The 26159-nt window shown below is 40.8% G+C and overlaps 1 protein-coding gene across 13 annotated transcripts in view; it reads right to left on the reverse strand.

Annotated features, from left to right (window-relative positions):
• Positions 1–742: 742 nt before the first annotated feature.
• The window catches only part of ERC1 (ELKS/RAB6-interacting/CAST family member 1), a 288797-nt gene continuing 263380 nt past the window's right edge, over positions 743–26159 (reverse strand). For 11 of the 13 annotated variants that reach the window (XM_039383120.1, XM_039383129.1, XM_039383128.1 and 8 more), the window contains 2 exons: positions 19095–19283; positions 743–7520 (listed from right to left, as the gene is read on the reverse strand). In XM_039383120.1, the coding sequence (XP_039239054.1) occupies positions 7383–7520; positions 19095–19283 (327 nt within the window). In that variant the 3' untranslated portion in view covers positions 743–7382. Of the gene's footprint in view, positions 7521–19094; positions 19284–26159 lie in introns of those variants that run through there. The other 2 variants (XM_039383131.1, XM_039383130.1) reach the window with 1 other exon arrangement.

The raw sequence follows: 26159 nt of genomic DNA on the forward strand, positions 1-26159 counted from the left end.
CAGTGGGACCCAGTGTTGCAATGCTATTCTCTTTAGAACAGTTAAAAACGCTAGAAAAATGAGATTTTTATAGTGACATTATTCAGGCAATTTCCCATGTCCTCAAAATGCATCTGGAGACTGGATGCTGGGTAGAGCCCATTTCCTTCAGCGTTGCAGGGAGCAAAGCTCATCTTAAGTCATGAAGCTGTGACTCTCCTTTGCTCCTGAGGGATAGGAGAAACCTGTGTCCAGGTTTCACTGGGAACATGCTCAGTAGGACAGTCTTGCTGGCCTTTACACAGCAAGGCTTTCCAGGCATATTACTCTGCAAGATGTGATCCCAACATTGACTTAACACTGGATGCACATCTGGAATTCAGTCACTTGTTAGCAACGTTTAGATCACATTGACTTGGAAAACAGGCAGGAGAGAGACAAAGGGAACAACTGACTGTAAATGCAGTTGTTTTATCTCCGCTTACCTGACCTGTGAGGTCCTGGGATACCCAGGACACTCCTATGACTGACAGTCCCTCACCTTCACCTCACAGGCAGCCCCAGCTGTGTCCATGAGCATCACCAGGCACGTGGTGCAGCCAAAACCCCCAGCAGGGTTGTTCCACTGGCCTCAAATGGGACCTCAAGCTTGGTCTCAGGGAACAGCCACTCAGCCACCCGGCCCTCCTACCTGCCCTCCCATCCTGGGCACACAGGAGAGGACACCGTGCAAGATACACCGAAATGAAGACACAGGACAGAATTTTTAAATAATTTTATAATTTCCTGATGAACTTAGTCTGTGAATAAAAAAAGAAGAAAAAAAAATGAACAAAGTGTTTATATTATCAAGGCAAAGTTGAATATAACACATTTTCTTTGCAATTTCATTATCCTGTCAGTAACATGACTCCAGCAATAAAACACATACAAGTTGAAGGCAGCGTGCGCACTTGCATCACGGACATCAATGTCTCCCGCTGCTGTTATTTCAAAAAGGAATTCAAGTACGCTAGATCCCGTCCCCAAAGCCTGTCTCCCCCTCCACTAAAGTGCAACACATCTCTTCCAAAGCAAATGAGGGATCCGTGTCTGTGGAGTGGATGGAGCACCCCACAGAATTATTTTTTAACTCCACAAACAATTTGTGAACCCCGCATGTGGCTCTCGTCATTTACTGACCTGGAGGGAAACGGCAATTTACTGTTTTAGTGGGCTTGGAGCAGCATGTTGGGCTAGCACAGAAATGATTCCCCTGTTCATGGTCCCGTTGGATTCATCCTCCTTCAGCATCTGGACAAATAAAGGCATCTTACACTAAAGCCTCCCCAGATATACTGTAACGTGTGTGTAAGTAGGGGCCAAACACAGCCACCCCTGGGCAGGCAGGGAGGACTTGGCCTTGTCCACGGAGAGCTGGGAAGATGGGATAGATCAAAGGAACAATGTCTACTCGTAAAAGTTGGCTTCAAATTTGGTTTTGAGTACAACTATTTTTTGCCAGTTTCCAAATGAAAAAACCCAACCTTTTGAACAAAAAAACCCACCAAAGCACCAGGAACCTAAAGCATGGATACCTACTTAAAAGCAAAACCAATTGACTTGATTTTTAAGATCTGAACTAAAAGTGCAAAATGGGGACAAATAGCACATGGTAAGTTTGATATTAAAAATACATTCACTTAATGAAATTCTTTACCCAGTGTCATAGGTAAAGCGACTTGTGTTGGGTTTTTTGTTAACGTTACATGTCAGTTTAACCTCATCTAACCTCCTTTTAAGCAATGAAAGTCTTTGATGCAGCCAGAGCAGAAGGTGGCTGCTAGTCCTTTCCTGCCCCATAACCTGCTGCAGGTACGTGACCAACACTGGATGCAAAGAAATACAACTTCAATAATGGATCTACACAGAACTACCTGCCCCAGCTCATCTGCACTTGCTTGTGGTCCCTGGTATCAATGGGTGCAATTGAGAAAAAGGAAAATTTGGCCAAAGCATTTGGCCCATTTACATCAGCGGTTCTTATCTTAAGGGACGCCTCTGGTGTTGATAACTGTTACTAGAAAAGACCGATTTCCAAAATACTGTTTCATTCTGCCCATTTCTGTCTTACACGTGTACAGTATATACCTGGGAAAGCAGAAATTTATACAGGGTTTGTTTCCTAAGAGGTCAAGAGGCCTTGGACCTCAAAAGCCTGTGAAAGGCAACTGGTTATAATTATAAGCCCACAAATCCTTTTCCGTACAATCCCGAGAGGAGGAGTCATGGCTTTGTTGCTTCTTTACTTGAATTCCTCTTAATGAAATTTATTTTTATATATTTTTTTTAAAACACATCTTTTTCAGTTCTACTACTATCTTTTTTTTTTTTTCAATCCGACAACAGACACACATTGTTGGTAACTGCCCCAGCCTTAGGACCACACAGACAATATCGACAAGCAGAAAACAAAACAGGAAAAAAACACCCCTGAAAAAGTCAGGAGAGATACTGATGACAAGGTTACAGCACTCACCACACACACTGGAAAAAGTCAGGATTTCTGTGTTTATGCTTTTGACACTAAAAACTTTTGAAACAGTTTTTCCTCTTTTTTTTTTTTTTTTTCTTAAAAATAGTCAGCGGACACAGCCATTTTGTTCAGAAGGATCTGCTGTTGCGTAAGGTTCCTTCCATTTATGTGGAAAAAACAATTAAAAACATTATTTTGTTTAAAAACCCCTCCTGACCCTCCTTTTCCTCACCATGCTGACGAGAGGGGTCAGCAGAGCTGGCCTCGCCAGGCGTGATGCCCCGTGATGCCCCGTGCCTGACCCTCCCACCCTGCCGGCTTCGCTGGGGCAGTGTTAGTTATCCACAGCATTCCGCGTCCTCTCCGCTTCCCTCTTCCAGTGCGGACGTCGAGCTGAGTGGAGGCTTCCTTTAAATATCAGATGCCTTGATTGTACTGTTTCCCTTTCGCATTTCATTGGAGTCATTTGAGTCATATGTGTTACTTATGTAGTGAAATTTTTGCTTTAAAATGGTATCAGTGCGTGACTCTGGTCCTTTGTAAAGACCCCTTCAGTGGCAACGATTGGCAATTAGTACAGGAGTGGGGACTCAACCCTGTCAACCTTTATCAGATGTAGAAATTTCCCAACAAATTGAGCACTAGCAGCAGAATGGGTGGGAATTACAGGGCAAATGAAAAGAGATGCCCCTTTGGTTCAAAAAGCCAAGGTTATGCCTACAAGATTTATGACATTTATGCTCCCTTGTGCAAATTCCTGAGAGCCCCAAAGTACCAGAAAATTTGCTAGAGAAGGGATATTCCAGCCGTGCAACCAGAAACGGCACACGCAGCTTCGTGCATCACGTCGGCCTTTTACCTTCTGTCCCCAGGACTTGGCAAAAACTGGATACTCCAAAGAGGGTTTGGCATTTTATGGAGGGAAAGCTGGTTAAAGGCAGTCAAAATGAGAGAGAATACTAGAAGCTTAGAGCTTCGTTTGGGAGCATGCCAGGCAATTCTTCTTCCAATTGCAAACAGTGCTCATGTCCTCACCCTGCAATTCTAGTGTTGTAATGTCCTTTTAGTGTTTTACATGAGGCTGGATTCAGAGGCAAATATGGACTTGGACTCATGGATATCATGAACAAGCATGGTAGCGGTGTCAGCTTTTACACTTTACGTGGGCTTCAGGCTTCAGTTATTTTTTAGCCCAAACCCTGCTAAAATGACCTGTTTAATTTTCTACAGACAGCTCCTTGTGTCCTTACGTCTCTCAGTTTCTCTACAAATGACAGACTGGAAGAAAAAAAGTAATATTAAAGCAATTAAAACTTTCTCAGCTCCCATAGAAAATGGAACTTCATTCAACAGGAGAAGAAAAAGCAAGTTTCCCAAGGGCCCCTGGGAAGGGCCCCTGATTCCCTAGGGCCGCTGCACTGCAGGACTGCTGTGCTGGAAAACTGTCTGCATCTGCCTGGCTGCTGACACTTGGGTATTAGATCTTAAAAGAGCAGTGGTGGGTTAGGCAACTGGATGAGCATTGCAGTGTATGCACACATGTGGCCATTCTGCCACGTGCCCGACATGCAATCCCACGATGGGTTATGATAATAAAATCCCTTTGTTGCCCTAAGGCCAATGGTGCAGCACTCCATATGTGTGAAAGGAAAAAGCTTGCAGTGGCCACATTCGGCATTAAATCGTGGCCAGCAGCACCTCCCAAATCCCAGAGTTCCTCAAGCTATTCACCTCAAGATCTCTGTCGACACAGGATCAGAGAGATTACCTGAAAGGGTTCAGTGGAGATCAAGTCGGATCAAGACTGTTCCTAAATGAGATCTGCTCTCTCCCTGAAAGCACTTTGTAGAGGTCTAAGATCAGTGTTTAAGATGGGAAGCCCAGAAGATCTAGAAGATAACAGCAGTTAACGAGAAAAATCACAAAGGCCCAACAATCCAGATGGGAGGAACAGCAGGTGTGTGGCTGGGAGATAAAGGACCAAATGGCCAGTGTGAAAACTAGCCAGGCTTGACAAATCCTCTCTGGGAAGAGGCTGGGAGATGTGTAAACAGTGAGCTTCACCTGGCTGCCGACGCACGGATCCTGCACGCGCTGCCATGACAGCACCGTGCCTTTGGCTGGGGCACTTTGAACTGCAGAAACACAGCCACCAACTGAGTCAGAGATGCAGAAGAACCAGCACTTCCCTGTGATGTGTGGACACTGCAGTAAAGCAAGGGAATTGAAATAACAGCCCAAAGTGACCGCCCCTCGTTCCTGTTCCCATCCCCTCCCCCTGTCCCTGCCTGCAGCAGGAACGTTATCAAGGAACATCTCAGTAAGAGGTTTACAAGCAGGAGTCATTTGAACCATCGATAAGAGAAATTCCACAGCTTCTCACAGAGGAAGGATTGTTTTACAGCAGGGAACCAGGGCAGCTGGAGATTTGACCATATAAGTTAATGAGATAGTCAGGAGGGGTGGTGGTGGCCCGATGATGTTTGGCTGATGGCTCTGATGCTTTTACAGGCGGCATTAAATTCCTCGAGTGAGTAATTAGGGGTGATGAAGAAAAAGCAAGAGGAAAGATTTCAAAACAACAGCTCCTATCGAAACGTGCTGACTCAAATAATGGGACCGAAGGGGTGGCTCTGGGATGAGGCACGGCTCAGCCGTACGTACAGTCACTGTCTGCACGCCTTCCGGTGTTCCCCCCCATCCACACATCCAGGTTCCCATTACTCTCCTCAGCCACAACAAAAAAATAAAAAGCTTGAGACACAGGCTGACTTGCAAAGCACTGGCAGTTCAAAACATGGAAGAGGTGTGAATCACCCCTTTCTGGAGACTTACATATTTCTTCCTAGTAGACACCATGGCTATGGGTCCAGTACTTTCTGCTGAATCATTGCAGTAGAATCAATTGGGATGTGATTTATTTTAAATCAGTTATTTTTCAATAGAGTCTACAGGTATATAAGGTTTCAGCTTTGCCCGATTTTCAGTGCTTGTTTGGAAAAAAATACAGGGTACATCTTCCCTTACTCAAACTTTTGTTGATTTCCTTTCTATTGGAAGCAATTGGTCACTTCTAAAGACAAAAATAAGGAGTGAAAGACCTACAGGGGAGCTGTGCTGTGGATTTGAAAGACATAAGAAATGTAGTCTTCCTGAAAGGGCCTGGAACATTTTCCTTAGCATAACAGTTTAGTGATTAAGCTCAAAATGTAGTAAGTCATATGGAATTAAACTGCAGACTCTGAATGGGAGGTTTACTGAGAGGGTTCATAATTAGCTAGTGACTAGAAAACCAAGATTTCTTCCACTGCTGTGTTGATATTTGGTCTCCTTCCACCCTCCCCTTGTTCTCTTAAGTAATATGAGACAGGCAAAGGGGAACAACTCCTTTAAGGAGCACATGGGGACGTGTTAAAGGGTTCTGTCCTGCAGATGCCCCCAGACACACATAACCACTGGTGGCCAGGAAAAAAACGTGTCTCCCCATTAATGCGTAGTCCAAGAATGAACACCCAAGTCCTACTCACAAAATAGGATTCTGACTTGGTACCACAATGACAAACTGACCTGGTATTTCAGGTCATATTACCTATCAGCAGGGGCTTTAACGAGTGTCAAAGATGGATGGGAATAAGACTAAGGCCTCTCATATACATATAAGAATTGCACTGGTTTAAGTAAAGCTGTGATTTTACACCTATCTACTCAGCTGGGTGCCAACTCCAGCAGAGATGATCCTCTCATAAGAATGGGTTATTGCTCTGAACTCAAACTCATTCCTTGTCAACCTATGCTAAACCAAAATAAATTAAATTATAATTATAGTAAGAACTATGTTACTGATTTACCTAACTTAGCTTTAAAATTATACTTTTAAGTTGAATGATGCAATTCTCTCATTTACAAAACCTAAGACTACTCTGATGACAGCTAATGTTCACAAAACTATGGCCTGAAAAATTGGCAGTGGACAAACTATACAATTTGAAGCTGGGAGCTGATCTGTTGACCACACCTGCTTGAAGGGAGAGAGCTCTCTATAAAATAAGAACTTAGGAGACACAGGCTTCTGATGAGAAACCTCATCTAAATCCCCCCCAAAAATCAACAGATGAAAACAGTTACCTTAACAAATGCCCCACCTAGCACGTCAGAATCAGACCAGTGAACAACAAAAGTCCAAGTTAAGTAAACAGAAAGTACCAGTATGCCTACCTTGTTTCCCAGCTGCTAGATGAAATGACTAACAGGAACAAGTAGGGAAACTTTCCTTTCCTCTCTCTGTTATTTAAGAACATAAGGAACATTGAGACAGGCAGTGAGACCCGAGCTAGCTACCTGATGCTGGCCAGTCACGAGCCATAATCAGAGCACGCTCAGGTTTGGTTTTAGCACTATGAAACTCAGGCTTTCAGCTTTTATGAAAACAAAAAAAAAAAAAAAAAAAAGAAAGAAAGAATGAAAAAAGCAACATATGAATGAAAGGCAAGGGCTACCCTTCTGCGACCTCATGGAGAACTAAAGCTGCTTGTGTCCAGTGGATCCCCTCTGCTTTGCTCAGCAGACTTGGAAGAGCTCTGCTTAGCTTTATCCCAAAGTCACCATCAACAAAGTCAACGGGGAATCGGATTCTAAAGCAGAAAGGCAGTGAGCAGACAAATGCAGAAATGACTAATTAATCATGGGCTGGAAGAACCTAGAGAGCGTGTAGTTTTTTAGAGTTGTTTTTTTTTTTTTTTTTCTTTTTGCTTTTGTTTTCTTTGTAAAAGGTGCACCAGAAGTTTCAATTCCGTTTTCTGTCTTTCACGCTGCTCTCCGCTCTTACGGCTCCTTGGACTGACTGGGCTTGGCCACTGGTGTGCTGCTCCAGTGGGGCTGGTGGCCGAGGTCATGACGACTCCTCGAGCGTGTTGACGACTTGCTCCAGGATGTCAGGGCAGTGATCCGCTATCTGCTGTAAGATGGCATTGGCAAACTCCTGCAGCTCCGCGCTCTCCTTCTCCCCCTTTTCCAACTCATCATGAAGCTGCAAGAAACACACAGGGGCGTGGTCATTCCCTGCTATTCAGTGGGGCCACTGTATCCCAGACCTGGCCAGCAGGCTCAGCTCTAAGATAAAACACCACTTTTAGAAAGGGAGCTGGCAGAGATGTAACACTCTGGGCACTTCCAGAATCAGCATCTTCCCTTGGGGACCCTCTTTAGTTCACTTTTTCATTCTATGGGACCAGGTTTGTGACCTTCCCAGTTAAGGCCATGTCCACACGGGAAAACTAACCACCTTAATTACTCCTGAATACACAGTACTATGATAAATACGAGAAAAACTTCCTCTGTGAATGTTTTTCTAAAAGCAACCATATTCCAGAAGCAATACAGCAGTTTGTTAGTATATTACTTTAAATAATTTGACTTCTATTCATGATCAACAGGATGTTTCATAGGTCATTACTTCAGGATTATTTCTTATACAAAATCAATGGGAATGTTACATAATTATACAGAATACACTCAGAGTTAACCAGAATTCTAATTTTTCTGTGGAATTACTAATTTTCAGAGACTGTCCTAACTCAGTCATAAGATGACTACACACAATTGCAGTGGAACATACACAATTTTTGTTTACTAACTCTGCATTTCCTGTTGGATCATTCATTTTCAGATCATTTGGCTCGTAACAGGACATGAAATTTTAAACTTTATATTATTCACTCAGCCCACAGTTTATAAACAGTTTCCCCAACAAGTGGTGTTACAAACCATGTCACACAACATACTGCAATATATGCAAACACAGCTTTTAGCTCTGAGCCTGATGCCATTGCCAGAATTAGGGGCCCACAGAGACTTAATAAAGAGCAGGAAACATCTGCCTTCAGCAACCTGTTTATCTGCCCAGCAATTGATAAAGTCCATGCTGGCCTGTGAACTGCGTAAAATCCCAAGTAATGCTGTAATTTGTGCAAGCATTTAAGGGATTACTGTACTCACAGTGGTCTAAGGATCTAGGAACAAGGAGAACAGCACCTCTTACCAAACCAGATGATAAGGATAGATAGATAGATTGGATAAGCCTCCAAGTAGACAGCCCTTTCATTACTATATATCAAAAATCCTTTATTTTTTCAGTCATATGATTTTCTTCTAACAAAGTATATTCCCTATGAATATATGACAAACATATATATTAGAAGGTATATACACTTAGGCGGATTCTGAAGTTTATTCCAAGCTTCTGCATCCAAAGTTCGTTGTCATTTTGAGCAGCTGTAACCAACTACCTTATCTTATTTGAACCTTCTTTTAATTTTTTTCCACTTTAATATTATCTGTCAGTTCTGCAACATTTCTTATTCCTAACTGATTAATATTTGTATTGGAACTCTACTGTGTTAATATATGACAAAGAAAGAATGTCAAACTGGCAGTTGAAAAGGATAACTATTCATCAGTATACACATTTTTTGATCTGTGTTTTGCACTTCTGTTACACTGCTCAATGTAGGTTTTAAAAGGACAGAACTATCAGGCAGCAGCTCAACAGGGATCATTTTACCACTGTAAGAGCACAATGCAGTGGCAAAGGTCAGATTTCTACAATTAAAATTCTAACCAGATACAACAGTACATCTCTGTTTAGTGATGGTATCGAGCAAAGCACAGGAGATTGTTTCTGCAAGAAATACTGCATAAAAACAAACAGCCTAAGAACGACTACAGAATAAACATGAATGCTTTTTAAGGAAGTTATGGTACAGACTTCTATAGACAAAAGTGCGAGAAAGGAAATTAAAAGGGTGAGCCTGCTACACTGTTCCCTTTACTAGGCAGGGTAGCATATAGTAAATTATTTGGGCTTTGCGTGCTGAATGTTGGTTTAATGTGTTCTTATGTGCTTTGTTCCTACTGGCTGCAGTACTCACAGCGCAGCCACATGAACCCGAGAGGGGCTCCTGCCAAGAATCACAATGCAAGAGCAACCTGATCCCGCTCTGCGGAGTGACATGAGCCGGGGAAGTGGGGAAAACGAGAGGGAGGGGAGCACTCCGGGCTCTGTAAGGGCTCCCGGGGGAGAAGGGGGGGAATTCGGCAGTAACCCATAATGGTTCAGAAATGGCACGCTGTGGATAGGTGATTAGCCTGGTTCCAACAGCCTGGCAGAGTTATTAGTCAGAAATTTGCAATGGATGGATAAGCCTAGGAGAGGTCCAGTCAGCAAGCAAGATTGAAAGAGTCAGAAAAGCCAGCTAGGAGCAGTGTTGGATATTAAAAGCCAGGAGACTGGGATTCAGGGACTACCTCTGAGTTTCAGGTTGCTCAGCCTCGTGAAATCCCAGCAATCCAGGCAGCCTGCAAACCACCTCACTGCTGGTGCGTTCATGGTTTGAGCCTTCGACTCTGAGACAGGGCTGCCTTGTGGCTTCCTGGGCCAGGGCAAAGATTTCACAGTGCCATTCATCAGAAGGGTGGGAGGCCATGGAGGCTGGGAGAGAGGAGGCAACGGGAGAAGCAGCCTACAGTGTAATTCTCCTTTTCTTATCTGGCACCTGCAAGGGTCCTGAGCTCTCGGTCCGCAGGAGGAGAACCAGGAGAGGGCAGTGTTAGCAGGGAAAGCAGAGGTCCTGCACCATCACCACCTGCCCAGCCAGCATCCCTCCTCCTGGCCTTTCAGCCAAACCCTCCAGGTGAAGCTCCAGGAAAGGACAAAACAATTAAATTAATCAAATATAAAAGCACCTCTAAGAGATTAAGCTCTGAAACTGAAAGGAGGTTGGTGAACAAGGAAGAATCCTGCAGGATTCTGTCTTCAGCAGGGCAGTACTTCAATGTCAGTGAAATCTTGGTTTCTTGCTGTACTGGTCAGCACTTCTGTATTTATAAGATGCCTTATAAAATCAAGATAAACCCAACAAAATAAGCCCATGCCAAAGCTAATAAATCAAATGCAATCAAACAAAAGCAACCAACTTAGAGGAAGAAAATACTTCCAAGAAATTAATTTTTGACCATCAAGAGCCCAAAAGGAGATGGCTCTGAATGCTGAAGGCCAGCAACAATACTTTGCAAATTAGCACAGACAGAAAGTCTACACAGCTGGCTGGCAGATGTCTGTGATGAAATGTCCTGGAAAAAAGTAGCAATGATAGCCTTGAGTTTGCTAGCTTCAGAACATCTAGGTTTAATAATGTGATTTCTGCTTCAACAAAGACATCTTAATTGACTATACGGCTGGTGGCAGCATTTCTAGATCCTATATGTCATCTCCATTTACGTCATTCCCCTCAGAAACAGCTGTGAGCAGCATACGTCAGTCCTCATTCAGGCAAGGCCCTTAATGGGGAACATCCAGTTCTCAACGGTATAACTTGATTCACCTGGATGTTCGGCAGTCCAAATTTTAGGGAAGTTTCTTTAAAGGTATTATGCAGGTCTGCTCCTGGTTTCCTAGATTTTCTTCTTGCGAGTGCAAACAGAAATGGTGTTATCTTCCCCATGCCATTTTTCTATGAAAATAAAGGAGTGCCAACAGTCCTTTTTTGCAGGCATTTTCAGCTGAGGATATGAGGAAATTCATTCACTTGTCTCACAGAAATGACCAAAAAAGAGAAGGAAAGGCCAGAGATGTTTGTCTAGTTGAAGGCAAGTAAAAATAGACAGCTCAGAAAGAAAAGGATAGCAAGGACCCCAGAAGTGCTTCACAGTATTTATCTTTGGACAGAAGAACAGAAAGGACCTTCAGCATCTCAGGGGAATGAAAGCTTGCAGATAATCTGCCACAGATTCAGACACTTTTCAACACTGCTGCCTTCCTTCCTGGGTTTAGAGCAAGTCATGATAGGAATACTTTTCCTTTTATAGTTAAACTCCATCAGTGAAAAAAAATCCCTAACAATTCAACATGAATTTAGCTTTTCTGTTGCAAGATATTTCAGAACTTATTTAAAGAGTAGCTGACATTTAGAGAGAAGACAACTTCATAGTTAAGAAATAGGATGCTATGGTTTTATATGCACACCAGATGAATCGTGGTGCTGCTCCACAGAACTTTTGTGGCCTTTGCTTATTCCATAACATAAACAAGGCAACATTAAGCTAAGATCCTTTAAAATTTATTTATATGGAGAAGGTTTACTCCCCAGTGGGATTTTTCTCTTGTTAACAATTCCACAAAAACACTGATGAATAAAGGCAAACACAAGCTAAGGGCAGAAAAACTGAATTCAGAATATGAAATGCTTGTAGAGCAGCACAAAAACAATGTTAAGGGGAGGACTTCTATTAGGCTACAATACTGGGATATGGAACTATGTTTCTCCAAAGCTTAAGTGTTTCTCAATCAGGTTATGGTTAGTCTGAAAAATACATTTAGAGCTTAATGTAAGCATCAATAAGAAATTAAACTGATTTAATCTTAACCTTTGTTTTGTCTCAAAATAAGTTAAACTTCACTGTATCTCAGGCAAATGGACAAAAGCTTTTGCATCTACCAAGACTAACCAGTGTAAATACGTATGTTTGAAGTAGTGAGAACCAATTATACATAAACCTTTATTTGCCAACTGTATACCTATCAAATGGCCAAAAGAAAGGGTTCAGAATACAGAAATGCAGTCTGACAAGCTTTAAAAACAAAAAAGAAAAAAAAAAGTAAACCCTTTAATATTTCTGCTCTATCTGGAAATTTTGTTTTCATGCTAGCTGTTTCAAAATATTTAAAAAACATGCATTTAAAAATTAAACTAAGATTTCAAATTAAACAGTCTTGTCTTTTTAAATAATGCAAACTTTAAAAGTATGTTTTAAATATATTGAAATATACTTGATTAGATTTTGCAACCAATTTTGACAAAAAACCCTCAAAAAGTTTGCTGAGGGCTCTTGTACCATATATTTGAAATAGCTCTGCACGTGGAATTTATCCTGCATTTCTGAGCATCTCTAAGCTCTGTGACCAGCAGAAATCTTATTATTTCCTTGGTAAGGAAGAAATTTCAAGATTATTTAAATGGGAAGGAGTAAAATCAATCCCTGTAAGTTATAGTTAGCATTTCACTGGAGAAGTTTTTCTGCAAATCTGGCACTTGCAGGCAATATGTCCATCCTCCAGCAACAGCAGCAATCATTTCACAGTCAGAGGACAATTTGCTGTTCATGTAAATTCTGTTGTACATTATACACTGAAAATTAAGTGTACAGAACGTTGTTATTTTGTGGCTAAGCAGAACAAATAGCAACTATTACATGTACCACATTTAAAAGACGTGTAGATGTGGCACCTGGGGACATGGTTTAGTGGTAGGGTTGGCAGTGTTGGGTTAATGGTTGCACTTGATGATCTTAGAGGTCTTTTCCAACCTAAATGATGGCTACTTCTCCTCATTTCAACTGCAATGCACTGTGCCAGTTTATTCTCCTGAAGCCAGATTGCTTGACACTGCCAGGATTACTCTGTGCTGCACCCTTCGTGCTGGGCCTGTACTTTGCTGCTTGCTTTCTCTGCTGATGAACTGGGGCTCCACATCCCCACAGGGCCTTCTGCCTGTTTAGTCAAGGCAGTACCCAACACAGGGAAAATTCACCTGTCTACAAAGCAAATCTTAAATAGCTCTCCTATATGCCCTAGCTGATGAGTTTTGGAAAAACTTTTAAACAGCTAGGACAGAGGACTGGTGGGCATTTATGGTCTTGTACCTGCATGGTGCAAAACAGAGAAGAAAGGACAAGGCTGGGAGTACTATTCAAGTACTCCATAAGTTGGCCGTATCCACAATGCCGTAACTTTACCCATTTTTATTTGTGCATGGAATTGCTAATTTTAATGAAAATATATCCTATCAATCATTATCACTAACTATTCATAACTGGAAAGAAAATAAAAAGCCAAGCAGAATCCACAGCAGTAGCTCAGCACCAGCTTTCACAAGGACCATGGTGTCAGAACAGGGACCAGTGTAACAGAACTTGTTAGTAATGGCAAAACATATGGAGAGGTGAGCTGCCCTTGAAAAAACAAGGTAATAGCTCAGGCTGCTACAACATCTGCTTGTAGGAACTGCTTGAAATGAGGCCACATTAATTTTTTGAGACACCACACACACATACACAACACTTGAGCATGTCCTGAAACCAATGTTTTTCAATTTATATCTCTTCTCAAGTCAGGAATAGTTAAAGATACTGATTGATAGTATATATTTTAATTAAAACTAGCAATTTCATGCACAAATAAAAATGAATAATGTTATGGCATTATGCACACGGTCAACTTAAAGATAATGTTTGTGACTTTAATCAGTATTTAAGAACTATGGCACTGATCCCAAGTTCTCATCCTCGTGCAAAAGATTAAATATAAAAGTTTAAAGTACTATAAAATGTAAAAATTTTAGAGAGTTTCTATATACATTACTTTCTCCACTAAACTCAGGAAATACATTTGCACGCAAAGAAGGATATAAATGGTTGTAATTATTACTTCTAATTTCTAACAGAGACCAGAAGGGGACTGTTTAACTTTAAAATACATTATGCATTCCCATAAGATTACAAATTAAAAATAAATGACATAAATCAGGTGGGGAAGATAACAAGCTGATGGAAGAGCAGTCAGAGAAGGAAGACGGGGTAAAATTGAAGTAATAGAGTAATTTAGAATGACTAAATGCAAAATATATCAGAGAAATTTCTTTACAGAAACTAAGTAAGTTGAGTAATTTCTTATAGACGATACAGAAGTAAGAACACAAATGGGATCTGAATAAAGAAGCAGACAGGAGCCTTATAACATTGCTATTTGTAATTTAGAGTAAAGCTTATTCCACTAACAATATTGCTTGTATAACACATCAAAATATGTTTTCAATATTTTTGAAATTTAGCAAGCAAATATGAAATTTTAAAATGAAATTTGACAGCTACATATATGCACTTTGGTGTCCTTTCATACGAAAAGGTGAACATCACTTTGCTGAGAGTGAAATGTGAATTATGTGCAATGTAAATTATGCTCCTTGGAAACAAGCCATGACTATTTAGCTTATACAGTAGGTTCTGAGTGATACAGTGAGGTGACATTATCACCTTTTTCCTTCCTCTGCTTCGAGCAGCTGAGCAGAAAAGACATTCCTGATTTCTTGAGAGAGGATTAGTAAGTAGGAATCTCTAGAAGGTCTGTTCTTTGGCTGAAGCTGGTACACAGGGAGAGGGAAGTACAAAGGCTCTTCTGTGATCATAAAGATTTTTCAAAAGTGCCTCTCAGTAATTCAGCGAAGCAGCCACGGGTGCAACACTGTGTTAGTAGAGGGGTGAGATGCTCTCAGAGCAGGTGACTTCTGAGAGAGCATCTCATGGAAATGCATCTGCCCAGGTCTTAAAGGCTGCTGTCCAAGTCCAGGTCACAGCACAAATGCTGCCAGAAACACCTCTGGGGAAAGAGGGACAGACTGACTGAGTGGGGAAAAAAAATGGAGTTTGGGGGCCAGCAGAAACTGGCAGGACAACCAGCAGCCTGGATGAAGTCAGGACATGCTGGGTATGGCTGGAAAGAGCCACTGATGGCAGAGAGCCAGGGAGAAAAATGCCTCCTACTCCTTGGGTTAAAAAAGTTATCTTAGTTGTATAGGTCCTCTGCTGTTGAAAGAAGTGGTGTTTTTCAGAATGTCACTGCAGGACCTATTGAAAATAAGAGGCTCTCCATATTATGATGTTCTGCACATTTTGAAGATGGATTTAGAGCAGTAAGAAACATTTCTAATAGTCCATAAACTATTAACAAAACAAACACTGTTGATTGCTTCTAATATGTTGTTGCTCTGTTTTGTTGTTTCTTTTTACTTTCTCACACTGCTGCCTTTCCACCACAGCACAGTACACCACCTCTGACACACTGAAATGACATTTTTCAGCAAATTCCTGTTTCTACTCCATTCTTTTCCTTTGTAAAGATAAGAGCAAAACAAAGCCCAAACTATAAATAAAAACGTGGACCATATAACTATGTTCTTAATGTAATTTCCTTTAATACAGGAATAAAATCCTGGACTTAGAGGCAACTATCTGAAACATGAAACGTAGCAGTAGTTCTACAGAGCTCAAGAATATTACCATAATGATACCTTTAGGACAAAGCGAAATAAAATATTGCATTTAATAGAAATTGCTGGGATAATGCAATTACTCGTAATGAATGAATGGAATTTGTATTTCTTGGTGTCGAGATTTGGAACATTCTTCCTTCCTTGTGGTAACTTCAGTTTTTTAATAAGAAAAGTCAAATAGGACATGAACTGGTTGAAGGAGGACAGTTTCAGAAACGGTACTGGCTACTTATTTGGGGACATTGGGTCAGAACTGACTCAAAGGGATATTTTCCACCATTGGAATAACTTAATGACATGGTTCTAAGCACTTCAAGGTTCTTTATTGTCCACAAATTGGACTAGCGTACTATTTTAGATTAGGTTTTGAGACACCATATACTCCTAAGTACTGGCTTCAGGCCTTCATTACAAATGGACCAAAATTTTACTACAGTAAGTTACCCTTACAAAATGTCTTTGATAAAATGCCAACAAAAATGATTTAGCTTCTTGGCCCTATATTTTGATTACAATCAATTGAAGTCACTCAGGACTATCACTGACCTTAATGGCAGCTTAAAGATACCATTTTACATAAGAGGTACCAGCTATCAGTCAAACTTTGAGACTTCACAAAGTTATTTATGTGGCATATGGTGTTGATGCTGGCAGATACTTTTCCAACAACTATTTGTACATTAGTGGAAGAGTGGAAGGGTGACTGGAAGAGTGACAAGCTTACATCTAATTTCATATACAAGTTGTACCTACTAAAAGAAGCCACAGAAAACTTCTGCTATTTGTACCTGAGCCTCCCCAGCAGGTATGAGAGACCTACAGAGTATATTGGCAGTGATGAAAGGCAGCAAGACCAACTTTTGTCAGTCAAAGTTGCTGCAGTAGGAAATCACAGCTCCAAAAGCAGCAGTATGAAAATGAATTCTCACCTATTTATAGAAAAACCCCAAAACAACCAAACCATACTAAATAGTCTCATTGGTGAGAAGTGGATACATTGGCATCGTTCTTAAATGTTATTGGTGCTCAGCTAAATGTATCCTCCCTAATCATGTTAGCACTTCTTAACATTCAAGAGGATTAATTTTTTCCCACTGAGACTTGTGAAGCATTATCTACAGAAGATCATATTAGAAGGGACAGGACTGAATTTAATGCACCGGATTTGAAGTAATTTACAAAACTCATTAAAATTCCAAAGATGTAAAATGGGTATTCCGTGATGGGCTTCTGCGAATCTGGAGAACTGATTCCCACCCCCCATGGGAATACTTTAAGCACAAAGGAAATTCTGCAGTTAGAAACAGAAAAGCTCCATGACTTAAACGAAAAATCTGCTTTGTAAATTGAAATATATCATTAATTTGTGTTTTTCAACTGAAGTTCCTTAAATACAATCCAAGTGAGTATGGGAAAGCAGAAGAGACAGCATACAGCATACAGTTGTATGCATGGGAATCTCAACTGGAGTAGTAACTTTAAACAACTGTGGTGACAGCAAGGCAGAGTTAGGACAATAATGTGAAAGGACAGAAAAATAATTTTTTTCTCTTCTCCAGGACAACTTAGGCAATTCTTTTTTCTCACAATTTTTCACGATGCTTTCTTTACTGTGTAACCCATAAATGTTGTTAATGCACTAGCAAAGTTTTAATGGGAAATATTATCTTTTATTAGACCAGTACAAAGAACTGGAAAAAACAGTTTCTGTTCTCGGCTGTCTATTCAGAAGAACTTGACAAAGAAAGCCCTTCCTATTTTCTTTACCTACATCTCTTGATCAAATAGCAAACATCACCTATCCACACAGATCTTGATTATATACAAAGACCATCACAGCTATAACTAAAAAGGCAATTTATTCCAGGGATATCCAAACTTTGCCCATATCCAGCCTTTACTCCTGTTTTCAGAGGTGCCTCCCCTACGTGCCACAGGTTTTGTCACTCACTGCTTTATCCCACCCTGACAGAGAAGGTGGTTCAAAATAGTATGCCTCATGTTTTGATTTATAACATAGGAGCTGTACCTCTTTATTAAAGAAAGATGGCATTGCATTACACCGATGAACTTTTAATTCTTTATCAATGATTACAGAACCCAAGAGGCTCTGCAGGGAAAAGGAATGTGCCATGCCTATAAGAGGGAAATGTAGATGTGGACTGAGGCACACAGCACATGCTGAATCTAATAAATGTATGAAGACAGGTACGAAGAGAAAGAATGACTGTCCTGTACCATCTAAGCCCTGTTACAGGCTTATTTATCTCCAGAGGTCTGCTCTTCTTTCTGAATTTTTAGACATGTTCCTGTTGGCTTCCTGCAATTTGGCTGCTCTCTCCAATTTTTGAATGAAAATTCAGTCTTGAGTTGAAAGTTCAAGGAAATTAGCTTAAACATCACAAAAGAAGAAAACCAGAGCTGAACTGTTTGAGACAGTCTCAAGATAGTGTTCACTGACCCACAAATCCCCTTTTAACTACATAGGCATTACACTAGTTTGTGTGCACACTGGATAGAGTTTGCTATAAGACATATAAAAGTAAATAGTGAAAGAATTGGCATTATAATCCAAAATCATGGTCAAAAAGACAAAACTAGTCACATTTAGTTGAGGTGCAAGCTCCTTGTAGTAGTTTAACTCAAAAAAAAAAAAGGCATTCAGTAACACAGGAGTACAATAGTAAAATAAAAAAATTGAAAAGAGAAATTAGGAAGGAATTAGGAATTGTAGGGTTGTAGGGAATGGTGAACTATAGTTTAAAACCAAGAGATAAAAACTGCCAATAAAGGGATTAAGGAAGGCAAGACATCCTCAGATCTTGGAGAAGATTATTTCAGTATCTGATTTATAACTAGATTGACAGTCTCTTGTGGAGACTTCATCAGACAAACTGTTATTAAACCATTTCAGTTCCATATTCCAAATCTCCTGGAAATATGGGGTTGGGTTTCTGAAGTCACTGTGTGTGTACATAAGCATGGGTGTATCACATGTAGCACACTGAGTCCAAATCTTGATTTAGGTATCCAGGTAAGGTGGTAAGCAGTAAAAATTATGGCAGAATATACTGTAACGGAAGGCAAGGACACTATTCATTTATATAAAGTGACTCATAAAAATGTGCCAATTGAAATATAAATGGTCTATGAAATTAAAATAAGATTTAAGATCCCGATGACTACATTCAATTATAAAGAGCAGCTAAAATTTGTTAACAGTTAAAACATGACAATAGTGGTATCTTGCAGTTTGATCTCCCATAAGTGTGTAGCTGTATGATCTCAAGTACAGATAAAGGAAGAGATGAAATTCCATAATAAATGTTAAATAGCAATGATTAAAAAAATTACTGACTCCTTTTATCAGCTGAAGAGTTGACCTTTGTTACCTGTTTTCACCACTTACCCAGTGGTTTCACAGCATTTTGGTGTGGCACATCACTAAGACCACATCAACAGTTCAGGCCCTTGTTCAGAACTTCAGACCACAAACTCACCTGCTCCTGGGTCATCTTCTGCAGCTCTTTCTCCCAAGCTGCCTGGTCATCATCCAGGTGGTAGGAAGCAGGCGGGGTGAGTCCACGCAGAATCAGGGGGTCACGGTCATGGCAGAGGGCTATCAGATGTCCAATGTACAACTTCAACTTGCTGCGATTCTGATCAAGTTCTAAGAGGGGCTGAATTATCTGAAATAAGAGAACAGACACAGTGAGGAACAGTCTGAGACCCAAGCAGCAGTGAAGGGAAAGATCAGTGTCTAAGTTACAATCTTGTTCAGCTTCATACTGGAAGAAACTTGAACATCCCCCTTCCCTCTATACTCTTAGCCCTTAACCTACCAACCAGCCAGCTGAAGCAGAAAAAAACAAGGACCCTGGGGAAGGGGTGTGGTGATGACAGCTGTGTGATTAGTACAGGAAACAACAATTATAGGGGTGAAAAATGAAATGATATTAAATCGAATGGATTACTGATATCCAACAGTGCTTTAGTCAACTACTCCACCAAAAAACAACTCTTCTGATAAAGAGTGGCAGTCCACAACCAATAAAATGGCAATATAGATTTTTAGCTAGTTTTGCCAACAAATATTTAATTGTAAATTAAGTATGCAATAAACATGGTCTAAACAGACTAATTTCAAATTATGCCAAGAAACTGGATAGCAACATATCTTCACCAGAAAGTTAAAATATAACTTTTAATAGTCTTTTATATAGTTAAAATATAGTCTTCTGTAGTTTTGAAAAGGTAACGACTTTTATAATGCAAGCCAGATTCTATACAATAGACTAAAAAACTAAAATCAAAGGACTTTATTAAAGTACTATTTTATTTCACTATACTTTACCCAATCTGAATCTAATCCTTATTCCTCAATGCAAGCCAAACTGGAGTCATCCAGTTCCCATAAAAAGTATCCGAAGAACCCTTTTTCATCTTTTCACAAAAACAAAGAGCTCAAGTGCATAAATACATACTGGGCATCCTTTGCTATGACCTCCCACAAGAATACTGCTTCACATTGTTATAGATGTTTGTGGGCATATATTCAAAAACGCAGTAAAGCAAAACTCCAAGGTTTAAAACTGATGAAAAATCAAGAAGAACTGGGCTTAGTGCCTCCCTTCCATAAAATGAGGTGCTGAAGCTACAGGCACTGATGTACATGGGCAAGGAGAGCTGGAAAGCCTTGCCAAAGTACTGGCAACTTCTCTTTGTGTTCCCAGGCAGAGGCTGCACCTGCTGTTTGTTAGTGGGTCGGGGATATCTTTCCAATAGGACACCTCTGACCCTGCTAATGAATAAGGAGTGAGATAATCTCTGAGTCAACAGAAACAGGGCGCTGGCATTACTTTCAACAGAGACCCTGGCTTTGACCCCTTTTAATAAGGCTGTCAGGGCTCACTTATTTAGATTCCAACACTGTTCTACATGGACTAATTTCTGTAGAGTTTGAGGATCTGGGAGGCATAGCTAAGCAGCTGACTAATGTCAGGCTCCTTGTCCTGCTGAGCTTAGCTGTGCTCAGGACCCTACACCAGAACATGAGGGTGCCAGTGCCTACCAAAAGCCACAGGGCACCCATGGTAGAGGAGACAGGCAAGAAACCCTCAGAGAGAGTGACCTCACGTGCTTTATTAAAAACCCTAGTGCTACCTGCAGCCTTGGGGCAACCTCTGTTTGCAGATACAAACACACACATCAAAATAATGGCTTGTTATATGAGGATGGGATGAGTGGACAGCAAGGTGGATTGAGAACTGGCTGAACAGCAGATGCCAAAGGGCTGTGATCAGTGGCACAGCTGGAGGCCTGCCTCTAGCGGTGTCCATCAAGGTCAATACTAGTCCCAGTATCTCAACTATTCATCAGTGATTTGGATGAAGGGGCAGATGCCTCCTCAGCAAGTTCACGGATGACACAAAGCTGGGAGGAGTGGCCGATACCCCAGAGGGCTGTGCAGCCCTTCAGAAGGACCTCAACAGGCTGGAGAGGTGGGCAGAGAAGAACTGTCTAAAATTCAGCAAAGGCAGGGTCCTGCACCTGGGGAAGAATAACCCCATCCATCAGTACAGGCCGAGGGCTGACCTGCTGGAAAGCAGCAGCAGGGGGTCCTGCTGGACAACAAGCTGTCCATGAGCCAGCAGTGTGTCCTTATGGCCAAGAAGGCCAAGGGTATCCTGGGTGCATTAGGAAGAGCATTGCCAGCAGGTTGAGGGAGGTGATCCTGCCCCTCTAGTCACCCCTAGTGAGGCCACATCTGGAGTGCTCTGTCCAGTTCTGGCTCCTCAGTACAAGAGACATATGGAGCTCCTGGGGCAGGTCCTGCAACAAAACTGATTAAGGGACTGGAGCATCCCTCTTACAAGAAAAGGCTGAGGGAGCTGGGCCTGTTCAGAAGAGACAACTGAGAGGAGACCTCATCAGTGTCTATCACTATCTGAAGGGAGGGTGTCAAGATGCTGGACCCAGGCTCTGCTTGGTGGTGCCAAGTAATAGGACAAGAGGCAACAGGCAAAAAGTGATGCACAGGAAGTTCCATCTGAACAGGAGGAAGAACTTCCTCATTGTGCAAGTGACCATGCACTGGAACAGATTGCCCAGAGAGGCTGTGGAGTTTCCCTCAACTGGATATTCAAGAACCTGTGCTGTGTGCTCTGGGATGACACTGCTGGATCAGGGAGGTTGGACCAGATGACCCACTGTGGTCCCTTCCAGCCCGACCCATTCTGTGGTTCAGTGACTGCAAACTGCAGCAGGGCAGAATACTCTGCTCTCCTGTACACAGGGCAATAGAAAGGGATATTTTAATAGCGTCAACACAGTTACATTTCACTTCCATTACCCAGCAAAACTGTATTTAGCCAATTATATCCATCAGTTTTGGTTATTTACTGAATTTGCACTATTTACCCCAATTTCTTATTTGTTATGAAGATTATGATCTGAAAGTGTACTGACTGTGCAGGTGAAAACCGGTGATGCTTCTAATTGAACTAATGTCTTTCCTATCTTTCTTACTATTTGATTTGCCCACAGAGGGTAGAGTGATGGAATATCACATCTTAAAAAACTAGTTTTCTATAGAATGAAAGTGTGCAAAAGCAGTAGTCAACATCTAATAACTAGCTGTCCCATCAATGTAGTAGCTGCTTTGTACTCTTTTCAGATATCACAATCTATTGAATATCCATCAGATGTGCAGATTCCAGTCTGAAAAGAATCCGACCTGCCAACCTTTCTGGTCATTCTTTGTGAACAGAAACCCTCGCTGATAAAAAGAAAGCAGACCTATCTAGCAAGTAAGGATGGAAGATTTTCATACAGCAGTTGCATCTGATCGCTCAGAAATAAATCCCCTTTTGAAACACATTCCTCCTGTACCCTTCCCCCTTACCTCAAGCTGGAAACAGGCCAAATGAGGCGTGTGAAAGTTCTTAACTAGCAGCCTTCCCAAAGCTGTTCACAGAGCAATCATTCCTCTCACTTGGGATCCATTAAACACTGTCAGTCAAGTAGGAAGTGCTCTTATATCTGCGTTCCTGCCGTATCTAATATGAACTAGCCACTTAGCAAGAGGCACTGTGCTTCCCACACAGCAGAGCTGCCACTGCCTTATCTCAAGAGGGTGTAAGAGCATTTGCTAAGTGGAAAAGCAGGGCAGTGCTGGATTCATAAACCACATCGCGTTCTCATGATCTGCTCAGAGCTGTAGAGCTTTCTAGGAAAGCAATGGGTAAACAGACCAAACCCAGGAATATCTTCTAAAGCGGCCCTGATTCATTAATTGCCCTGATAGGTTTAGGCCATCCTCATCAATGCATGGAATGAAGTCTGCTTAATGTACCCTCAAGTTCAGAATATTGCTAATGGCCAGCTAAGTCTGACAGTCTGTTTCACTAAAAAAGGCAATCACTACAACTCTGATACAAACCCAAGCCATCTCAGCCAACTAATAAAGACATTTGGGAACATACTCCAAAACACATTCAACTTGGAAACAACATATTTTTTTTTTAAATTTTGTAGATTTTTAAAAAATCTTTGAGCATGAGAAATGGGAACCTAATTGCAGTTTTACAACTCATTGGGGTAGAAAAGCTTTAGAATGAAATTATACTGCTTATTCAGAGGTAGACCTGCTGTTGTTGTACAAAGGTCAGCTGAAATACGGGTAACTGCATTTTTTTATGCTAAGTCTCTGCATATAAATATGTATATAGACACTGTATAGATAAGAAGAGGTACTTGTAACTGAACGTAACTGGAGAGACCTATCTAAATGTTTGGTCACTTTGACTGTGAAAGATGAATACACCTCTCTCCCATACAGAGACTGCGGTGTCCAAAAGTTTGGCTGAGCAGTGTCTATCATAAATATACAAAACCACACAGGTGGTTACATGAAAAAGGAAACCAGTGAATGGGTGGTATAAGTGCAGCACTGTTGATAGGACAGAAACGTGATACTGACTATCCATAATCGTCTGCAGAATAAAGTATGGGTTTAATCAATGTGTAATTCACCACAACCACCAGCTTTAAATTATGGGTTCTGCAGGCAGAAGGGTTAATGACCTGCTCACCTTTCTCCCTGCTAACATTCTCTTCTTCTCTGAAGGAAGCAACCACTTTTCTTTCGCAGAACCAAGTAATTAACTGTACTAATTTCAGAGAATACCTTCTAAATTTCTACTTAACAAAAAATCTGCAGCTCCCATTTTGAGTAAAATCTTATAGGCACATCTAAAAGCCTGTTTGTTTTCACAACTACATCAGTTGACCTTGTAAAAGTTATCTCCTTACACAGCTTGCCTTAGCCATCAGAATCATGCAGAAATGTGCATGTTGTTTGTGGATCAACATCAATAATCTTTTTCTTACAGATACATGCCTGTGATTTCTCTGAGAAAGCAAAAAAGAAGGAGAAAATAACAACTTCTTGACACAGTAATGGCAATACAAGTTTCCATATGTACATTTGGCACTAGCAGGACTGCTGTCATACTCCCCTATTAGCTTGACTACCCTGCTTGCCCTTAGAGTGTATGTACTCTGCATGTATATACTCACTAAAGGGCAGAGTGATGCAGACAAGTAGTCTTTTTTTTGCAATCAAAAATTTCAGTATCTTTTTCTTAACTTACCCATTAATCTCTAAATATTTTAGAAAAAGAATCCCTGTAAAAACAGCTATATCAGGAAGAAAATAAAATAAAACAGACAAGTAATCTCAGCTGTCAAAGTAAACAACACAGGGTCAAAATGATGGTGTTTTTGTATCGAGAATGTTACCAAGAAGTGGAGATGGAGTGAATCTGAAAGTTTTCAAGGAATTTATTTGAAAAATGACTTAGCTTGCTAGCCTGCTCTATAGACTATGAGTTTACATTGTAGATCCTGCAAAGGCACAAATAAATATGGAATTCTGAAAAAAATTCAACCATAAACCCAAAATGTCACCAAACATCTCCTCAGAACTTCAGACTGAACGTAACAAATATACTTGGAAAACAAGTTAAATGGAGGTAGCCCTTTATCTCCTCTCAATCACATCTTTCATCTGAGTGTGGAAAATTATTTTCAAATTTTTGTTACACACAGATGCAACTACGCTACCCAACAGAACCTGCTTCCCAAACTACCATTACATAAGAGAAGATGAGCACAAAAACTGTGTAGGCACCTTTTTTTTTTTTTCTAAAAAGAAATTATTCCAAGAGGACCTGACAAATTTAACAAAAGATGGAATGCATCATAGTGGATCCTCAGATACCTCCTTGTATCTGGGTTTTATTATAGATATTGCCAGACAAGAAAATTTTGCCTATATAGATAAATATCTTATATTGGGAGATATGGAAATAAACTAAAGATACCGAGTGACACAGTCTGGAAGTATTTGCATGGCAAATGGAATTAGGCCTTCTTGCTCAGACCATTTGTGTTTATTTGGCAACAAACACGAGGGCTCAGCTACAATAATCTTGTAACCATTGAACGCAATGGAGTTTTATGAGGCATGAATTTGGCTCAGAATGTGCAAAGCTTTCCCAAATTCAGAGCAATTTATCACTGATGTCTTCCCTTCATTATTTTAAATGGAAACAGAAGAAAGTTCTCAAAAAGACACATCCTGACCTCAGTTCAGTTCAGCTCAGTTCACTGATGCACAGAGATACTTGGTTTCTTCAGAAGACCACAACACAAAAGAGCAGGGACAGGCTTAATTTTCTTTAGATTTGTTTTAAAGACAAAAAAAAAAAAAAAAGATTTAAACCTAACTTTCATAATTTTTTCCTCATAAACCAAAACAAAACAACATATGTGAGGAGCTGAAAGAGATTCTGGCTATTTTGACAGAGCTGTCTTGCTCAGTTCCTTTCTGACAGAATCAATTAGGAAATCATTTTTATATAGCAAATTATTTTAGAAATTTTTAAACGCCATGAACAAATCCCATGGATTAATGATTTCCAGAGTTCACCCTCTTCACCTTGGGAAAAATCCAGACCAGAAAAAAAGAACAGAGAAAACACAAACCAGGGAAAGTAGTTTTCTCATTAGTTCCCTCTGTTTGAATAAAACCTTTTCCCCATCATGTAGGTGAAGCAAAGAATTGCAGTGGGTTGGTAGGATTCCTAAAGCACTGAAAACGAGCAAGTACTTCTAAAATATTTTTATACATAACAAATCCAGAAGTGGTTTTTCATGACACTGGCAACTTTTGCTTACATGGGCTGCGGAGCAAATGCTTGAGGGGAGCCACGTGAGGAATAGCAGGGACTACTGTAGATGAACGTTCAGGAACGAGGTACCTCAGCAGAGCTGAAGGGGGTGTCTGCATACAGCTTGAATTTTACTTGTTTCGTCAACCCCTGACTTTCAAAAGCAGAAGCATTTGCCCAGACTCTTACTCCTGAATATAACTAACTGCACTGTGCACACCTCACATCTCTTTCCTCTCTAACAGCCCATATTCCTCTTCCCCAGCTGAGACACAGGAGAGGAATCTGTGGCTTAAATGCAAGATGAGATCAGAACATACAAACTGAAAT

Source organism: Pipra filicauda, unplaced genomic scaffold (genome assembly GCF_003945595.2).
Source record: "Pipra filicauda isolate LSUMZ 115617 unplaced genomic scaffold, ASM394559v2 scaffold2_size9829703_pilon, whole genome shotgun sequence".
Lineage (NCBI taxonomy): Eukaryota > Metazoa > Chordata > Aves > Passeriformes > Pipridae > Pipra > Pipra filicauda.